This window comes from Podarcis melisellensis (genome assembly GCF_964234715.1).
Source record: "Podarcis melisellensis genome assembly, chromosome: 9".
Taxonomy (NCBI): Eukaryota; Metazoa; Chordata; class Lepidosauria; order Squamata; family Lacertidae; genus Podarcis; species Podarcis melisellensis.
This window is the reverse complement of record NC_138541.1, coordinates 23,862,141-23,881,127: the sequence shown is the minus strand read 5'-3', so window position 1 is coordinate 23,881,127 and position 18,987 is coordinate 23,862,141. Positions and strand designations below refer to the sequence as shown.

Below are 18,987 nucleotides of genomic sequence, written 5' to 3'. Positions count from 1 at the left end.
GCCTCCCTTACTCCCAATGGCATGGGAGAAATCCCTCCAAGGAAGAAGGCTGCTGTTTGGCTCAACTCAATGAGCTGAAAGTTCACAGGGTAAGGAGCACTTGTCAGTATGAATAAATTCTGAAGTGTATTTTTGTGGGAGGTTTTAATTACAATTGGCATATCCATGCACAAATGCTGGAGGCGGACACTTTGCTGGAAAAAAGTGATATAATGCATGATTCATATAATACAAGAACTCAGCAATATTTGGAAGTACATGAGCATATGTACACAAGACCCTAGAGATGCTTTAAATTCCAGTGTAAAACTACTATCACTTATTAAAAGCCTTAACTTTAAAGAGCATATTTTGTTCCAGGCTCAAACATTATAATTATAATACATTACAATGATTGCTATTTATTTATATCCAACCTTTTTCTCCAGAGAGCTCAAAGTTGTGTACATAGTTCTCCCCTTCCTTATTTAATCCCCAGAACAACTGCAAAGAGGCAGTAACTGGTTCACAATCACCCAGTAAGCTTCATGGATGAGTGGGGATTTGAGCCCTGGTCTCCCAGGTCCTAGTCTGACACTCTAATCACTGTGACACTCTGTACTTGTACATGATGCTTGCATATCATGTATAATACTGGTAAATTATTCCTAGTTTCATAAAGCAGTGGAAAGTGCATGAAAAATCAGCAAGGTGTATTCTATTCTGTGGTAGGAGAGGAGGGAGAGACAGCAGAGTGGCCGTCTGGCCTTTTGCAGCAAGCTTATAACTAGAGTGACAAGGCTTAATGAAAGATGAAGGCCTAGTCATGCTAACCCTCTCCCTGCTTCAGATTAGTTCTTGTAAAGGTATGGTCTAAAATGAAGACAGCGGCAGACTGTGACAAGCAACCTCTGCTCTGCCATGAGAGTGGAGTTTGGTCCAGGTTGTGCTAGAGAGGCATGGCCTTTGCCAAGAATGGGAAACTTGCAGTCCACTAGATGTTGTTGGACTACAGTTCCCATCAACCATGACCATTGGCCATGGTGAGTGTAACTAATGGGAGTTGAAATCCAACAACATCTGGAGATCCACAGGCTTAGTGGGTGATTTGCTTTGAGGGAGTTGGTGAGGAGTGAAGGAAGACAGAAGTCTGCTAGTAGAACTTCCCTAATCCTTTTGTCAGGTTTCAAAATATGGAAGAAATTGTAGAAGTCAGTTAGGTTTTCTTGAAATTTGGATTTAAATCCCCAGCAAGTCAATTTATAGAAGTTGTTGTTGTTAACTACCACAACCCCCAAGTTCCTTACACAATGATGATTGTGGATGGAGAGTAAACATGTCTTCCAAAATCATTCATTACATGGGTAAATCATGCATTGAATGCCTTTTTTCCACACCTAATGTTACCATGCTAGTAAAATGTCTACTTTTCCCTCAGGTTTTAGTTCCTCTTGACAAGCTATTTTGTACTAGGGAAATATGTCCTTGACAAAATGTTGTCATGTTGTCATCTGTCAAATACATAATATGAGACTCAGCTATACAGCTGCAAATAAAATGTTTCAAGTGTGTTTTAAGTGCAATATACAATGTGACACTGGATGGCAATGGTGAACCTTATGGAAAATTCAATGTATTTTTTAAAATGCTTTTTTAAAAAAAGCATTTTGAGAATGGTTTTTATATGTATGTAGATTCCAACATGGAAAGTTGAAACTAGCTTTTATCAGGTATTAGGAATAGAAAATGCTGTCCAACAGTGGCAGATTTATTGGTATCAGAAGAGCCAAGTTGCGGTAGAATGTAGAAAGTTAACATGGATATAAGCAGGAGTTGGAATTTTTGCAGAACTTCTAGGTTGGCAGGAGCTGGGACCAAGCAACGGGAGCTCACCCCATTGCGTGAATTCAAACCACCGATCTTCTGATTGGCAAGTCCTAGGCTCTGTGGTTTAGACCACAGTGCCACCCGCATCCCTTTGCAGCTTGTAGCTAATGCTAAACAGAGGAGAAAAAACATCCATTAAACATTTCTAGTACAGAGTTTTGCATTTCCTTGACGTGAAAAACATTGGCTGATTTTGACCCAGCATAGGAACATTTACACAATGGGGCATTTTAATTGGTCATTTAAGCTAAATTGGCTGCATTATTATGCTAATTGAATTACTGTTGTTGTTTTTTGCTTTTCAGGGGCCTCAGGGGCCTCCAGGACAAAAGGTATAGTATAAACGATGCTGTGAAAGTGATTATCCTTCCTTATGCCAAATTTCATGCTGTCAGAATGAAGGGTATTAGCTACTGTATCCCACACTGAAGCAGTTAGTTTAGTCTGTGTCAAGCTCTGTTTTCCCAAAATACATAGCATGAGATTCCCAATCCTCCGCCCCTCTGTATGGGAAGGAGCTTGAGCAAAGCAAGATTTGTTTTCGACCCATCTGCTGAACTTCCATGTTACAGAAGTTACTACAGTTTTCTTCTTCAACTCTGGGAAACTGATGAAACCAAACTTAAAACATTGTGGGATATACAGCTAGAGTTTCAAATGAGAGGCATGGTGTTATTCAAATAGATCACTGCCATATGACACACGCACCCCCCGAAAAAATTCCAAACGAAACAAAGGATTCTAGGTGTCGCTGATAAATGGTGCTTGGTGGCTGGCCAGTGTCTTCCTATTTCTATAGTAACCTGAGAGCTCACTTCCTGTGAATGCTTCCTATATTACTTACACTCATCAGGGTTTACGGCTAAAGTTTGATAGAGTGAACCTGCGATTTATGGACTGCAGCATTAAACCAATACTAAATATATCAAGACTAAAAACAGTTTAAATGGTTTTTTGCATTTACCGCAGCACTCCCCCCCCCCCAAATCAGCTCACAGCAAATTGTTTTAAAAGCTATCTTTAAAAGTTAATGTATTATAGTAGGTGTTTCATAAAACTAAAATGTTTAGGAAGAAGCTGAAGAAAGCTGAAAAGAAAAATTAGTAGCATTGCACGTGGGGAAAAGCATGAATCTTCTGTTTCAAAGTCGCAGACATAATTTCCTTTTCTAACCTCACCATCCTTACAAAATCAAGTAACACATTGCTAGTATGATACTAGTAAGTAGGGTTGCAATGAACATGGAGTGGTTAGCAGTAATGGCAGACATTAAAGCTGCTCTAATCTGCTTATCACCACTTTAGAGTCACAGCAAGAGACGTGGGAGATCTATAGCTACAGATCCCATTTTGAAAACATCCCCCCACATTCTATATTCCTGGAAAGAAACTAGAAGACAAACAAATACAATATGAGTATCCAATACTTTGGCATTTACCCCCTCACTATAGTATGTCTTCTATTGTTAAATTTCAGTAATGCTCTGTAATGGCCATTGCATTCATTGTTGACATTCCCAGCCTTTTTTCATGTGACAGTAGCCCTAAGGATATGCTGCCAAATCTGTTAGAATATCTTCAAGATTAGGGGCAACTTCATTCCAACACGGACAGGTTGAAATCCAGCCTAGTGCTTCTGATTCGCATCTGCTGGAAGCCTATGATCACTGGCAATTCTTGCTGCCTCTCCCTTTTGTTATGTTGTTACATGGACAATATTGGAAAGTATTGTTTATTTCTATAACCTTCTTCACAAATAAGGCTTAGGCATAGGGTACAGAAAGGTTTATCCTGCATTGGACCAGCTACATTAGTTCTTCCAATAACTAAGTTGGATCTTTAAGGAAGTAAAGTACCCAAATGAGCTTAAGAAGTTAGTAACCAATAAATGTACCTTAATTTTATTAAATCCCCATTGGATAATCCTAGCAGCAGCACCTTTATCCTACGGTCTTGCTTCTTATCATTTTATTACCTCACAAATACCTTCCACTAGAGGTAAGTCTGTAGTAAAAGTCTGTAGTAAGAGTAATGTCCAGGTTTACAGAACAAGGCCACTGAAAGTTCAGTGGGTTAATTAAACTCCTCAGTTATAATAACATATGGAACTAAAGCACTGCATTTACACTGAGGTATCTCACGAGGAGTGTGATATATTTTTTTGAATCCATATATTTGCTTCTCTTCAGGGTTCCTTTGGTGCACCTGGTATCCCTGGGATGGATGGACAACAGGTGAGTCCCACACAGTTTTCTACCCTTGTTTTTTGTTTGTAGTAGCAAAAATATTATTTTTGCAAATCCAGTTAATCAGGGCATGCATTTTTCTAATTAAATAATGAAAAAAGCAAGTGACTAATAAAGTAAATAATAAATTAAGTCATGGGCCCAGTGGATTTATTGGATAGGAAATACACATTGTAAACATTGTGGCAAACCACCCCTACACAATCAACAATGTGTAACAAAAATGGCTGCAATCCAACACATTGTTTCCATGCATACGAATCTAACTGAAATGAATGGGGCTTAAGAAGTGAATTGGCACTGTGGGATTTTTTGCCTTTTTTGATGACAGAGAGATTACAGAGGAATCTATCGAGATAAGAAACATATGAAGAAACTAAACATTCATCCTGGAAAGAAGGGGAAAACGCAAATGAATGCAATTGGCAATACATAAGCTAGAGATGATCTAAAATAAAGCTAAAAGGAAAAAGAAGTAGTCGTGGCTTAGATTGCCCATAACATGTGTTCAGTAGTTCAACTTTTTCAGTTCCATCACCAAATTGGGTCACAGTTCACTGTGACTGGCAGCCTACATTCAGTCTCTTACTACAACAGCAGGGTTTTTTCACATCAGCACTATAGACTGTTGGCAAAGCTGGTTATGCATAATGTCTGGCCTGACACTTGAAAAATACTGTGCATCTATTGTTCTCATAAACATTAACTTTTATATCAAACTCATTTTAAAAATTATGTGACAGCCACAATGTAATGGAGTTATTGCATTTATACAAGAGCAAGTCATTGCACACAACAGTACGAGTGCATAAAATCTGGTGCCCAAACGGTAACAGTAACCACATTGTTTGTATGTGATTTGTAGTGTTAGAATTTACACCTAACGGTGTGTGGCTCTTGGCTAATAAGGAGGGAATATTTTAATGACTTGTAATTTAGGTATTAATAAATAATAAGCCTCATACTGCTACACTATTGGAGACAGTAGGGCTTTTAGAAAGCATTGTGCTTATCAAATTAAAAGAGAAAACTTTCCTATAGCTTATGAACAAACATCTGTTTGTATCTAAATTTTCAGCCATGGGTGCTGATGAAAATTGCCTTCCTTTCCAGGATGCAATGGCTAAAACAGCATGTCTTATGGATTTCAACTTATACCTGCAAATGCTAGTAACTTTTAACTCAATCATGGTAACTCATACATACTGTATCATGGTGGCAGAGGTCCACCCAGTGCATGGGTCCAGAAATTGCAGAAAGGGTAGGAATGGGATGGCACCTTTTCTGTGATATTCCTGTGTTGAATGCCTCAGTGCTGAGTTTGAGGCTGCTACAGGATAACAAACTACATTTTGCAAAGTCTCTCAGCCCGATCTGAAAACTCACATAGTATTTCCATCAAGGCCTAGGTGACCCATCTGAACTGCAGTCCAACTGGTTTATCACTTGGATAGCAACAAGGGATGGAGGAATTGGTCAATTTAACTATGTCTAAGTTTCCCATTTTTCCAATCTTAAGTTCTGCTCTCAACATTTCCACATAATTTTGCATTTAAAAAAAAAAAAACAGCTCTCATAAAAATTCACCAGCATTTTAGTGTGGTTTTCACAAATCTACACATTTTGTATGCAGTTTTGCCTAAAGTACAGTATGTTATTTTCCCTAAATATATGCATATGTACACAATTTACCCTAGTTTATGTATTTTATTTTTTTTACATATTTGCTTGGCTAGAGAACTTCATTGCAAATTCAGAAAACTGCAAATTTCAAAGGATGGCTTTGTTTCAGTTTATGGATTGTTTTGCGAAGTGCAAACTTAGTATGTTTGCGTTTAAATGTGAACTGAGTCAAATTTCTTTCCTATCCATCCTTAGCAGTGACAGAGTCATAATAATTTTGGGGTTTTTTTACAAGCTTGACAGCTCCTTATTAGAATGTGTGCTCCTTCCTTTAGCAGCATTTTTTCTAAAGCCAGCTTCCTCTAAAAAAAAAAATCTGGCTAGTCTCAAAGTGCTGAACATAGTATTCCATATGCTTATATACATTTTTACAGTACTATTTTTCTAGAAAAAGGAGTGCCAGAACTCACCATGAACACCTCCTTCATTCTCTTAGAATGGCAATGGCGCCCACCTGAGAGGTGCCAGAACAGAGTACCAGCAAGTTCTAGCTGAAGAATGCATTTTTCATCTTCCCCTTTCAGTGGCTGAAAAAAAACCTTTGACTTTATCCTCTTTGACTATATATATGTTACAATTTAAATCAACTAAGTCACAAACCATCTAGATGTTTTGTGGTAATGAATTTCATAAGTTAACTTTGGTCATCATTATAGCAATTAAAGGGAGCAGGGATGTTTAACAGTCCAATTCCATAAATTAATCTTCATTATACGCATCATATGAATCCAGATTTGCTTCACAGTCATCTTTAAATATAATCTTATTTGAGAAGCAGGAAGATCCTTTAACTGGGGAAATATACAGTGGTACCTCAGGCTACAGACGCTTCAGGTTACAGACTCTGCTAACCCAGAAATAGTACCTTGGCAGCAGCAGGAGGCCCCCATTAGCTAAAGTGGTACCTCAGGTTAAGAACAGTTTCAGGTTAAGAACGGACCTCCAGAATGAATTAAGTTCTTTACCCGAGGTACCACTGTATATGATTTCACAGCCATTAGAGTTGCTTCTGCAGGGCATGTTTAAATGTTGTGTTGCTCAGAAAAAAAGAAGATATTATTCAGAGCATAAAATCAGCTGCTGTTTTTGTGTCTTCATCTGTTTTCGCAGTTTGTGTTGTACATGACAGGTATGCGGGTTAGAGTGGGAGGAGATTAGCATGACATCATTTTATGAAAGGAGATCCTAGGATCCCTAAGGAGCTAAGGACCCACTAGGCCAGTTCTCAAGAACGTGTTTCTCCTGGAGCTCTGAAGACTCTCTGGTCACAAGGGAGACAGGCAAATCCCTGACACTGCAATGGAAGGTTATATTCCAGTTTTAATTACTATGTGCACAAAGGCATAGACCCAGGTCTGCCTTGGAACTGGAAATCAGAAAGCTTCACATGCATTATAAGCAACCACCATTGATCTGTTCAAATGCTGCGTAGATTAAAAACAAAGGATCAGGGCCATAACATATACTAACAGAGAAAAGTTAATAATGTGTTCACACAGGTGTTCTTTTTAAACATTCGCCTTCTGTATTTGGCAGCAGCCCAGCAGTTTTGCTGCCAGAAGGTTAATCCTTCAAATAGGATACAAAGCCAAGGTTCTGCCAGTTTTGTGAGATGCAGGGTATTGTTATGCAAGATGTGATGTCAAATGGAGCTGAGATAACTTTAGTGCCTGGTGTAATTCTCCCATTGTCCATTATAGACCTCGGCTGCTCTGCAGTCTCAGACTGGCCTTTTGAGGAATCAGTGTTTCCGCTTTCAAAACCAGACTGAACTGAATTGAAGCTGGCTGTGGGTTGCTTGCTAAAGTCTTTGGCTTCATCCTTACACGTTTGTGGCTTTTTACTAAAGGCCTATGATGCAAACAGAAGGCCTTAAGACTCACAGCTGAAAAGCTGTATTCCTTAAAGCTGTATTCCTCTAAAATTCTTATTCTGGAATAGTTCCATAGACTTCAGCAAGGAGATCTACTTTCAGTGATCTGAGGACTATGGACATAATACTTTTTTCTTAACCAATACGTGGTCAATAGCAAAGATAAACAGACTGCTACTGCTGTTTCCTTCTGCTTAAGCAGCATTCTCTGAGCAGTGATTTGGCTTCTGTCATAGCATCACTATCACAGTATCACTATGATAGGGGCATCACTAATTGTCACCTGAGTTGATGAAGCTCATTTGACATGGACATGAAACTGAGTCTTTAGTCTTATTTGCCGAGTCTTGTAGAATGCTCTTCCAGTAGAGATTCAACAGCTGCCCTCTCTATTGACCATTAAGGTTTCCTGAAAACTTTACTTTGTAACAGGTTTATGTAGAGCAGTAAGTTAAACATTTTCTGAATAGTGATGTGCTTTAGATTTTTTAAAAGTGGTTTATATTGTGTATATATTATTGTTGTAAACCACTTAGATATTTTTTAAATGAAATAGCAGCATACAGGTTTTTTAAAAAATAAATAAATGCAATCACTACCATGTCATTCTGGTGTTTGTAGCTGGAGTGCAGTTCTGAGCAACACTAAGTAGACAATTTTCACAGAACACAAATTCTCTTTGTCCATTAGCTGTCATAGAAGAGGGTCCAAAAGACATTACTTCATCTAATTTTATTTTCTTTATATGCTGAGAACAATGTGTGTGCCCATACATTTAGTTTTTTAAACAGTGTGACTAAAGCCTTACTCACACAACAGTTCCACATTCAGTGAAAACATAGAGGGGATTTTGTCCATTGATCCAATTCCAAGTATTGCATATTTAGCTATTCTCTGGACACAGAACCTATACCATATTGCTCTCCAGATGTGGAGAGCCTATACCATGTTGCTCTACAGTACTCTTCAGACCCAGCCAGCAAGACAGTGGCTAGGGATGATGGGAGTTGTAGTCCAACATCTGGAGGCCACAAGGTTGACTGTATACCTCCCCGCATTTACAGCTAGTACTCTTTTAAGTTTCTTTCTGTGTTGTCAGTGATCTTGCAAGTTTCCAGACTGTACACAGGCAATGTTTACAGGTTTGGTTGAATGCACAGAGTCTTGGAGCATAGTCAGCGGGCACAATCCTGCCCCCCCTCCCCTCCATGCAGTCACTGGGCTGGATCCACACCATTGCACTTAGGTCTCATTGAAACCAATGTGAAAGGTTCCATTGGTTTCAATGGGACTTGAACGGCAACTATTTAACTTCATCTGGATCCAACCCACTGAATGCAGAATTGTTATGCAAACAGGATTTGAGCTTCCTTTGCCACAAACTGATAAGCCACCGAAGTATTTCCATTCTTTTTTTAAAAGTGCCAGTAGATTTATGTAGTGGCTCATACATACCATTGCCATTTTTGATGTTTATTTCTTAGCATTAGTACAGCAAAGAATAATTCTTCTTTACTATTATTACATTGGACACACTATTTCCTCTCCCCCTCCCTTTTCAAGAAGGCTTACCCCCCCCCCTTTTCCCCTTTTCCTTTTAAGGAGCTGGATTTATGTGTGTATAAATCACGTTGCTTATACTGCAGTTTATTAAAAGGAGAAATGAAAGGGAAAGAAACATCGCTGCATATAGTTCACAAATTCTCAGACAGGTTTTGTGGGCCATCTGAGTATTGTTGAAAAGACTTCTCACTTACTTTCACTTGGTGAGAGGGCCAGGAGAGGTTTCTAACCTTAAGAGAAATAATTTAAAAGTTTCAGGCAGGTGGAAAGGAGAGATGAAAAGCAAGATGAAGAGGTAATTCAACACTGCTCTGAAATGAAGTCCAGGATGGGGCTAGCAGAGAACACGGCTAATGAACCACTTGCTTTGCTTATACAGAGAATGGTAAAACCAAGTTTGATTAGGTTGGGGTGATGTGGGGTGGCTTTTCTGTTTCCTCAGTCTTAAAATGAATTGCATTCCAGTGACTGGGGAAAAAATTGACAGAAAGATATAATCTATTGCTGCGGGGGAAAGGTTGTGTTTTTCATAGCAACTATGTAGAAGCTGCTTTTGGCGGTAGTTTGACCTCAATATATTTTTTTAAAAACTTTCCTAGATGGTGAATTGTATATGGAGGGGAAATAGCCTGAATCATATTAATATTTAAAGAATAGAAAAGGGCTATGTTTATTTGTAGCCTGCAACTCCCTTGAATTTAGAGATTCTCTACTCTCATTTTTTGAAGCAAGGTTTTCAGTCTTAAAGAATCTAAACATGTTAGAAGCATGTTAGGAGCATGTGCCATAAGGCAAAGGGAATCAGAAAACTAGCAAATGAAAGAAGCCTAACTACAATTTATTAAAACTTAGTTACTGCCATGTTCATTTCACTTTAGCTGAATGGCTATTTCAAGATTTCCCACACTGGTTTTGCTGCTTAAGATTTAATAATTTAATAATAATTTTAATATACGTACAAAACTGACAGTTTTGTAACTTACATAGTATTAAAAATGTTGCTAATAACTAACATTCAACAAAGGGAAATGGAAACACTTGTTGTAAGTTAAAAGAGCAGAGGTTTATCTTCTCCCTGTACAAGGTAAACAGTGAAATCCCTGGTGCTTTGCAATAGAGTGGACCTTCCCTTGCAGTTTCTCTGTTTAGATATGCTGTGGTTTTTATTGGCACACGTCTCACACATCCCAAATACTAAAGCAGCCTTCCCCAACCTGCTGCTCTCCAGACGTTGTGGAACAAAACTCCTACCATCCCTGAATATTGGCCATGCTGGCTAGGGCTGATGGGAGTGGTAGCCCAAAACATTGAGAGGGTACTGGGTTGGGGAAGACTGTATTAAAATCTTTTGATGTCATCATTGTGGCAAACAAATCTTATGTATTTAATAAACTTATTAGACGCTTGTCACCCAGAGGGTCCTCAAGCAACTTACATCGAAAAATATATACATAAATTCATTGTACTGTAAAAAGGGCAGAGGATCATATAGCACATTAGTTTTCCATACAGCATATAAAAAGGTAAAGGACCCCTGACAGTTAAGTCCAGTTGTGAACAACTCTGGGGTTGTAGTGCTTATCTCATTTTACTGGCCGAGGGAGCCAATGTTTGTCTACAGACAAAACAAAAAAAATTCCTTCCAGTAGCACCTTAAAGACCAACTAAGTTAGTTCTTGGTATGAGCTTTCGTGTGCATGCACACTTCTTCAGAGGAATCTGAGGAAGTGTATCTGAAGTGTATCTTGGTGTATCTGAAGAAGTGTGCATGCACATGAAAGCTCATACCAAGAACTAACTTAGTTGGTCTTTAAGGTGCTACTGGAAGGATTTTTTTTTGTTTTGACTATGGCAGGCCAACACGGCTACCTATCTGTAACTGTCTACAGACAGTTTTTCTGGGTCATGTGGCAAGCATGACTAAGCCACTTCTGGTGAAAGCAGAGCAGTGCATGGAAACGCTGTTTACCTTCCTGCCGGAGTGGTACCTATTTATCTACTTGCACTTTGATGTGCTTTCAAACTGCTAGGTGGGCAGGAGCTGGGACCGAACAACAGGAGCTCACCCCATCACGGGGATTCAAACCGCCGACCTTCTGATCGGCAAGCCCAAGTAGAGGGGGTTGAATAAATGAATTCAATGTAGCCTTACGCTTCCTACGTTAATTTGGTGGGGCAAACTTTATGGAAGACCAGGAAAGACTTGCTACATCAGTTTGTTGGAGCTTTCATTTTACTTTATTAATGAAAACCCTGCCATTTTACTCTGTACCATATGAACAAAATAAAAGAAATGTCATGTGTCAGCAGCATTTGCATTCATGTTAAATGGTCAGTTAACACTAAAGGAGCACATGCGCCTACCAAGGGCTCATTTGCATGTTTTAAGAGTTCTGTGGGTCTGACCAAATATGCTCTTGGTCTGTATATATTTTTTGTGCCACAGAAGATGAATGTGTTGTCCATTCAGTTCTCCTTGAAAAGGTGATCTAAGGCTGCTGTTTTGTTCCTTCCTCAAGCTATAGCACATAAATTCTTAGAATTTAAAAGTATTAAACAACCACATAAGAAAAAATGTGCCAGGGTTTTTGTGTATTTTTGGAGGGGGGAGCCTCAGTATTAAGTGGAAATCACTTTATCTGTAACATTAGTATTGCCACTGTCCATACTGGTTGGGTATTCAAAGACTATCTTAGTTCACAGCAATATAAAGTATCAGATTCAAAATCAAAATTATAAGCATCTTGCATTTTTAAAAAGTATATATGAAAAAAATGGTGTTACATAATTACATCTGGAATAGTTCTTTAATTACTTTATCTTCCTGTCATATTTTATTTCAAAATTTTATATACCCCATTCCTTACATTAATGTGTCTCTTGGGGTACTCCCAAAACATTGTTTCAGATAATTACAAAAAACCTCCACAGGGTTTTGTACTAGAAACATGTTTTCAAGAAAATGAAGCTTTTAGCCAGATAATTTGCCTATACTTTCTAAGCTAGTAATTTACTCTTTTCCTTTTCTTTGTTAGTCTTAATGCTAAAACAGTCCGTTGGGACTCATGTACTTGCAATAATACAGTGTTTGTAATATGCAGTAAAGAAGTTTCATCAATTTCTATAAAACTTTTAATGTTTCTCCTTGATATTTCATGCTGTAAAAATATGTTGTTGTAAAAAATAACCTATAAAGGTGGTCAAACCTTTACCTTCTGTTCTAGTCACCCTCCTGTACTATTTAATCTGCATATACATTTCAACCATAGCTGTGCTGCTAATATTTAATAATGATGTTTCTCCCTAAAAAGTTTAGGGACTTTTACAGAAGTCTGTATGTGAAAGTCTACTGGCATACACTTAGACTCCTCAAGATCTTCTTGTATAAAGTCTGTGCAACTGTGAACTATTTGTTGCTTTAGATCTATTCTGTATCAAAAGTTACATACTGAAAGGATTCAGATGCATTTGTGCATGCTTCTTGCATTCCTGCTGAATCAGTGCATTAGCAACCTGAAAAATTCATTTTGTGAACATGCTTTTGTAATTAATATATACACCAGGGATGGAGATCCTGTGGCCCTCCAGATGTTGCTTGACTACAGCTCCCATCATCCCTGTCCATTGGCTGTTCCACCTGGGGCTGATTCAGCCACATCTGGAAGACCACTCCTGAAATACACAAACTGATTCAAGTTACCTTCACATCCATCATTTAAGCTTGGGCCCTTGATACTGCAATGTTCCATTGAGGTTTGCTTGATCCATTGCTGTTGCTAACTCCACATTGATAGTATAAGATCAGTTGGCTACAATGCTGCCAATTTTGTTATAAACTATCCTACAAATCAGTTTAATAATTTCTACTTATATTAGCTGCACTTCCACCAAGTGTAGGGGTGAGGTACAAATAAAAATAATTATATTATAATTTCAGGACCTAATCTTTTTGAGAAGTATCTGTCACTGATCCATGGATTCTGCCAATAGTTCAGTAACATTTTTCCTTCATGTCATTTTAGGGTGCACCTGGTATAATGGGAGAAAGAGGAGTTCCTGGGCTTAAGGTTAGTAGAGAAAACTCTTGTTGTTCTTTCTCATTTGTGTGTATACTTCATTGTTCTTATTTCATTTATAATTATGAACAATGTAGTGAATAGGTTGGGACTTAACAACTTACAAAGTTTTACCCACTGAGCTTCATGATGTAGCAGGAACCTGAATCATAACCTCCAACACCCATACTTAGCACTTTCTTTACCATACTACTCCATCAAGTACCGTACATTGGCTTGGATAACTGACTTTGATCCTATCTGAGGGATCATATCTTTAGTTAAGATGGCTGGCAGAAAGGAGGGAGGTGACTTTTGCTAATTCTCCCTCTTTTAGCTCACATGTACGGAGAGTTGGGAGACTCTCTGGAAAAGTGTAGGCTCCTATCTTCCATGAGGAAGGGGGAATTGGCAAAAGTCTTCAAAAGTCTTCCATGGACAGACGGAGCCCTTCCATTTATAGAGGGTGAAATCTGTATCTAGGCTATTGTATGCATATAGTTGGAATTACTGTTTTGCTTTCAAGCTTTGTTACTGGAAAGGCCATAGATTACCCTTTGTATTAATCAAGCTGGACTTTTAAACTGATCCAGTGGCTTTTAAAGTTGGTTTTCATGGAGGGTACCTCCTTCACTCCCTGTTAAATGAAAAGCAAGCTTGTTCTCTTGCATGAGAGGTGACCACAGAGCCCTTGCTTTGCATGCAAAAGGTTCAAGGTTCAGTCTGTAGTTCACTCTGATGGCATCTAGAAGGGCTGGGAAATATTTTTATCTAAGACCCTGGAGAGCCACTGCCAGTCAAAGGAGATGGGCAGATAGCTTGGCCTTATTTACTTAAGGCAGCTTCCTGCGCTCCCCACTACGTTCTCTCATTTATTATGTGGCATTGAGGGTTGCAGGGGAATCCTGCAATGAATAAAATGTGATTAGGGCACAGTTTGATCAAGCAAAATATCCCCAAATTCCTCACAATACAATAAAAGGAACACATTATTCTACTGCCGAAATGTAATTTCACTTAGATTTAATGACATTCCTGTAACCTGTCTAATTACGTCAGCTGTGCCAGTGTAGGTCAGGAAGCACATAGGCCTCTCAGCAGAATTTGCACATTATATTGCTATTGACAGCTAACTAGGTACAGGGAGGGGGCGTAAAAATCATGGGCTTGCTCTTTGTCCATCAGGAAAGAACATAGGCCTTTTGGGAACAGCCATTTCTCACTTCAGAATCCCAGCGATGACTCTTAATGCTTAATTAGTTTCCACGGCAGTATCTTTTAGAATTGCAGAGGAATCAATAGCCCTCAAATGGGATTTGAATGAGCTACAATGGTTAAGCTCTGACAAGATGAGCTGTCTAGGTCAGGTTCAGAGAATTGAAAAGTGGCTTGCCAACGTGCTGGTTTGTCAAGCAGTCAGTAATTTAAAGAGCAACAGGTTTAAGCTTTCTTACACTGGAATCTGTGCATGATTATGTAGCTGTCTGAGAATTTAAAAGGAAGCTTTAATCTGTAGGCCACAACTCGCTGAAGTTTATGGATTCTTGCCCATATGCCAATTTGTCCTCATCAATGTCCATAATATTCTCTATCATTCACCCATACGCAAAGCCATCACAAGATGGAGCAACTTTTGTTTTTGTGCTACCCCAGAGGAGACAACTAGAACCAATGGAAATTGCAAGCAAGCAATTTTTTTGGTTAAACATTTGACTATGACAGTGGAAGAAGAAGAAGAGTTTGGACTTGATATCCCGCCTTTCACTCCACTTAAGGAGTCTCAAAGCAGCTAACATTCTCCTTTCCCTTCCTCCCCCACAACAAACACTCTGTGGGGTGTGTGAGACTGAGAGATTTCAGAGAAGTGTGACTAGCCCAAGGTCACCCAGCAGCTGCATGTGGAGGAGCGGGGAAGTGAACCCGGTTCACCAGATTACGAGTCCACCGCTCTTAACCACTACACCATGCTGGCTCAACTATCTCAGGATGCAGTGGGCTCTCTTTCTCCTGAAAGAAGCAAACTCACAGCAGTACAAATCTGATATGTACAAACAAGCCACTTATTGGTCTTCTGAAATGTATTTGCTATTGACACAGGAGAGGTGCTCAGCACTTAGCACTCAGCACTCAGCACCCAACCTGTGCTTCTGCTGTAACATCCCAGTGTATCTTGCCAGGCAAAGAGTCACTCCATTATTATTTTTATTTAGAATATTTCTTACTTTCTTTTCCCCATAAGGTCCCAATTGTGAGGTAGTGTGGGAGTTAAGGCTGTGTTAGTTGTTATGCAACAAATGGCCAGTAGCCGGGGTAGAGAGCCTCCAGCCCATGAGCCAATCTTGGCCTACCAGTAGGTCCAACTTGCCTCCTCACAAGACCATTCCCCCCCAAACTACACACCTGTCCTTCAACTGATGTCATAGGGTGATATCAGCTGGTGGGCAGTGGGTGGGGTTCCCTGTAGAGAATACACTGGTGAAGCAGACCCCTTCAGGGAGCAGGACTAAATCCTACCTCACCCCACCCCACTCATCAGCTGATGGACAGAGAGTTCAGTGCTACTAGGTGCTGCTTTGCTTGAAGGGAACATGCTAGTTAAGCATAATTCTCCCCCTATCCCATGGGTCAACTTTGACAGGCAGGTGGGTGGGATCGCCCACTTATCAGTCACTAGCCATCATCATGATGTCAGATGACTGACACTAACTTGTTAAAGTTAGACCACAGGTTATGGGAAGATAAAAGTTCTGGCTCACCTGACCAAAAGGGTTCTCTACTCTAGTCTATAGTGATTCTAGTAAAGAAAGGAGGCATAAGAAGTATTTGGGGTGTTGCTGCCACATGGCATCATAAGCAATTGATACTGGACAAACAAAAAACTAGGTGGAAGCAAGTCAGCTTTGTATAAAAAGAGGCTTTCTCTCATTGATTTAATACATTTAAAAGTTGGAGAAGATATAAATTATAGTATCCAAAAACTTTTTTTGAAATGTGATAGAGCTTCCTATTTGTGATGAATCAATTTCAAAATTATTACTACTTATCATCACATCCTTTAAAAATTGCACAAGTTAAATTAAATATTTTCTTACAGATTCATTTTAAGGAGGATCTTACAACTCTGTACTACCTGTACTTTGGAGCCATTACTGATCTGAACTTTTGCTTCTGTCTTCTGTTTAAATTAGGGTGACCCTGGCCAACGAGGAGAAAGGGTGAGCTGTACGCTTTCTTTAAAAGCATATACAAATAAATCTAAAATCATTCTCAGAGCTTTCTTGACATCTGATGGGAGGGCATTCCACAGGGAGGGTGCCACTGCTGAGAAGGCCCTCTGCCTGGTCCCCTGTATCTTCATTTCTCACAGTGAAGGAACTGCCAGAAGGCTTCTCAGAGCTGGACCACAGTGTCCGGGCTGAATGATGGGGTGGAGATGCTCCTTCAGGTATACAGTCCTGTGTTATAACCACTGCTATTTTTCTAGAAATAGAGGTGCCGTAACTCTGCATAAAAACCTCCCTTGCTCTCTTGGAATGGCAATGGTGCCCCCTGAGATGTGCTGGAACTGAGTTCTAAAGAGTACTGGCTGAAAAACAACCCTGGTTATAACAACTTTGTGGGGGGGGGGGATGTCAATAACAATATAATTGGGAGGAAATATTGATAATGTTACAAATTTTTTAGTGGGAGTCAGATGTTGAATTAAACACAGTGCACGTATTTTATTGATTGTTTTAATTTTTAGGGTGATTCTGGAGAACCTGGGCCCAAAGGTGACTCGGGAGAAAAGGTACAGTTCAGGGTTGTATTGAAAACAAACTATGCATATAGAATATTTTTAAAAATGCTTTTCTCTGATAAGAAACAATCATAATAGCAATAAGCAAGAGTACAATAGCTATTGTTACAGAATGCATGGTGCTTTACACATCTTGGGGGACCGTGACTGTTTCTTGACCCACATACATCCCAGGGTGGTTTGGGATTATTAAAATGCTTATTCATTATATCTCTCTATTTCGACAACATAGTCTACATTTACTCAGCTAGCATAAAATGAGGTAATGGCACACATCCCCCCCCCCCCGTATTATGAATAAATTATAAACAAATCAAACACAACTGGATTTCACAGCTGCATCTCTCCACACAACTATTTCTTTGTTTCTGAATACAACAGGGCAAATCTATTTTCAAATATTATTTCTCAAAGCATGTTATTTACAGTCAAGTGGATATTGCAGATACTTCAGTCTTTTTTGATCTCCCCATCTCAAAAATTCTTTTTAAAAATAGTTCCTTTCATTAATTTGAGAGTGTTTATATCTGTGGGGTTTACAGAACAAATTCAAGGACAGACAATTTGAAAGGCATGTGCTCCATCACAGCGAAGCTTTCCCCCTCTTTTTCTTCAGTAAATATAATATGAACATAGTATTATCCTGTCATTTGTGATACCTAGTTAGATTTCAGTTCTCAAGATAAACTTTGTGATGAGTTGGAGAAAAGGGATGATAGCTCTGACAGATCTTGACTGAGAATAAATAGATGACTACAGGGCTCTTTCAGCCTGACTTTATTAATTTAGAGATTTCAACACATCTTGCCATGATAAGTAATTTTTTGGGAGAGAAAGATAGTCACTTTTTCTAAATAACGGCAATTATCTTGTGATATATTTTTTTTAAAAACATGAAGAGTCTACCTTCACATGCTATTCCTTTTTTCCAGACCTGTTTAAATTGGCTGTGAAACATGAAAACAAATCTGTAATAATGTCATATAAAACAGGAAAGATGAAGAAGCATTTTTTTCTTAGACGTGAAATGTTCATTTCAATTACCTGTTCATCTTTGGTCCTACAATGGTCTATGTATGCATCCTTACCTTTCAAGGTGGCAAACATGGTCCCCCCACCCCACCCATTTTTTCTTCACAACAACCCTGTAAGGTAGATGAGACTGAGAGATAGTGGCTGCCCAAAGGGTCACCCAATGAGCTATTTGGCTTGGTGGCTGGGGATTTGTCCACCAACAGACCTAGTCTGACATTCTAACAGCTTTGGTGAGCTACAATTGTAAGTGATTTATGTCCTTGCTGAGATTTGCTCCTTGAACTTTTTCCCTAAAGAAGGATTAATCTGAAAAATACTAAGCACCTGTGGTTTCCTCCTCTTATTTCTTGCTCATGGGGCCTTCCTGGTTTTATTCTCACAACCACATCACACTCACTCTCAACTATAATTTATGAGTGAACATGACCCATAAAATATTTCATGATTATATTGGTTTGCTACAACTGTTAAAACTCCACTTAAATTTCCACATTTGATCATTATTTCTGGATTTTTTTTTATTCAGGGTGACCCCGGATCTTCTGCTGCAGGAATTAAGGTACAGTAATATCTCCGCAAACGTCCACCTTGTCTAGCGTCCGCTTCGGTGAACATCCGCACCAAACCCGGAAGTACCGGAGTGGGTTACTTCCGGCTTTGCCACTTGCGCATGCACAGAATCACTAAATCATGCTTCACGCATGCACAGACAAGGTGCATTGCCCTGAGTCCTTTTCAGCTTGTGGCCAGGGCTCCGGAATGGATCCCGGTCGCAAAACAAGGTACGACTGTAATGTATAAATCACAGCCTTTCTCCGATAGCTTTGCTGCTCAATGCCCAAATGAATTTTCCTGCATTTTCCTTCCT

At 39.2% G+C, this 18,987-nt stretch overlaps 1 protein-coding gene across 1 annotated transcript in view; it reads left to right on the top strand.

Moving 5' to 3' along the window:
• COL25A1 (collagen type XXV alpha 1 chain) overlaps positions 1-18,987 on the top strand; it is a 317,071-nt gene that overhangs the window by 209,809 nt on the left and 88,275 nt on the right. Inside the window, exons 11-16 of the mRNA XM_081925055.1 lie at positions 2,172-2,198; positions 4,055-4,099; positions 13,253-13,297; positions 16,474-16,500; positions 17,031-17,075; positions 18,646-18,678. Coding sequence (XP_081781181.1) covers positions 2,172-2,198; positions 4,055-4,099; positions 13,253-13,297; positions 16,474-16,500; positions 17,031-17,075; positions 18,646-18,678 — 222 coding nt within the window. The remainder of the gene's footprint in view (positions 1-2,171; positions 2,199-4,054; positions 4,100-13,252; positions 13,298-16,473; positions 16,501-17,030; positions 17,076-18,645; positions 18,679-18,987) is intronic.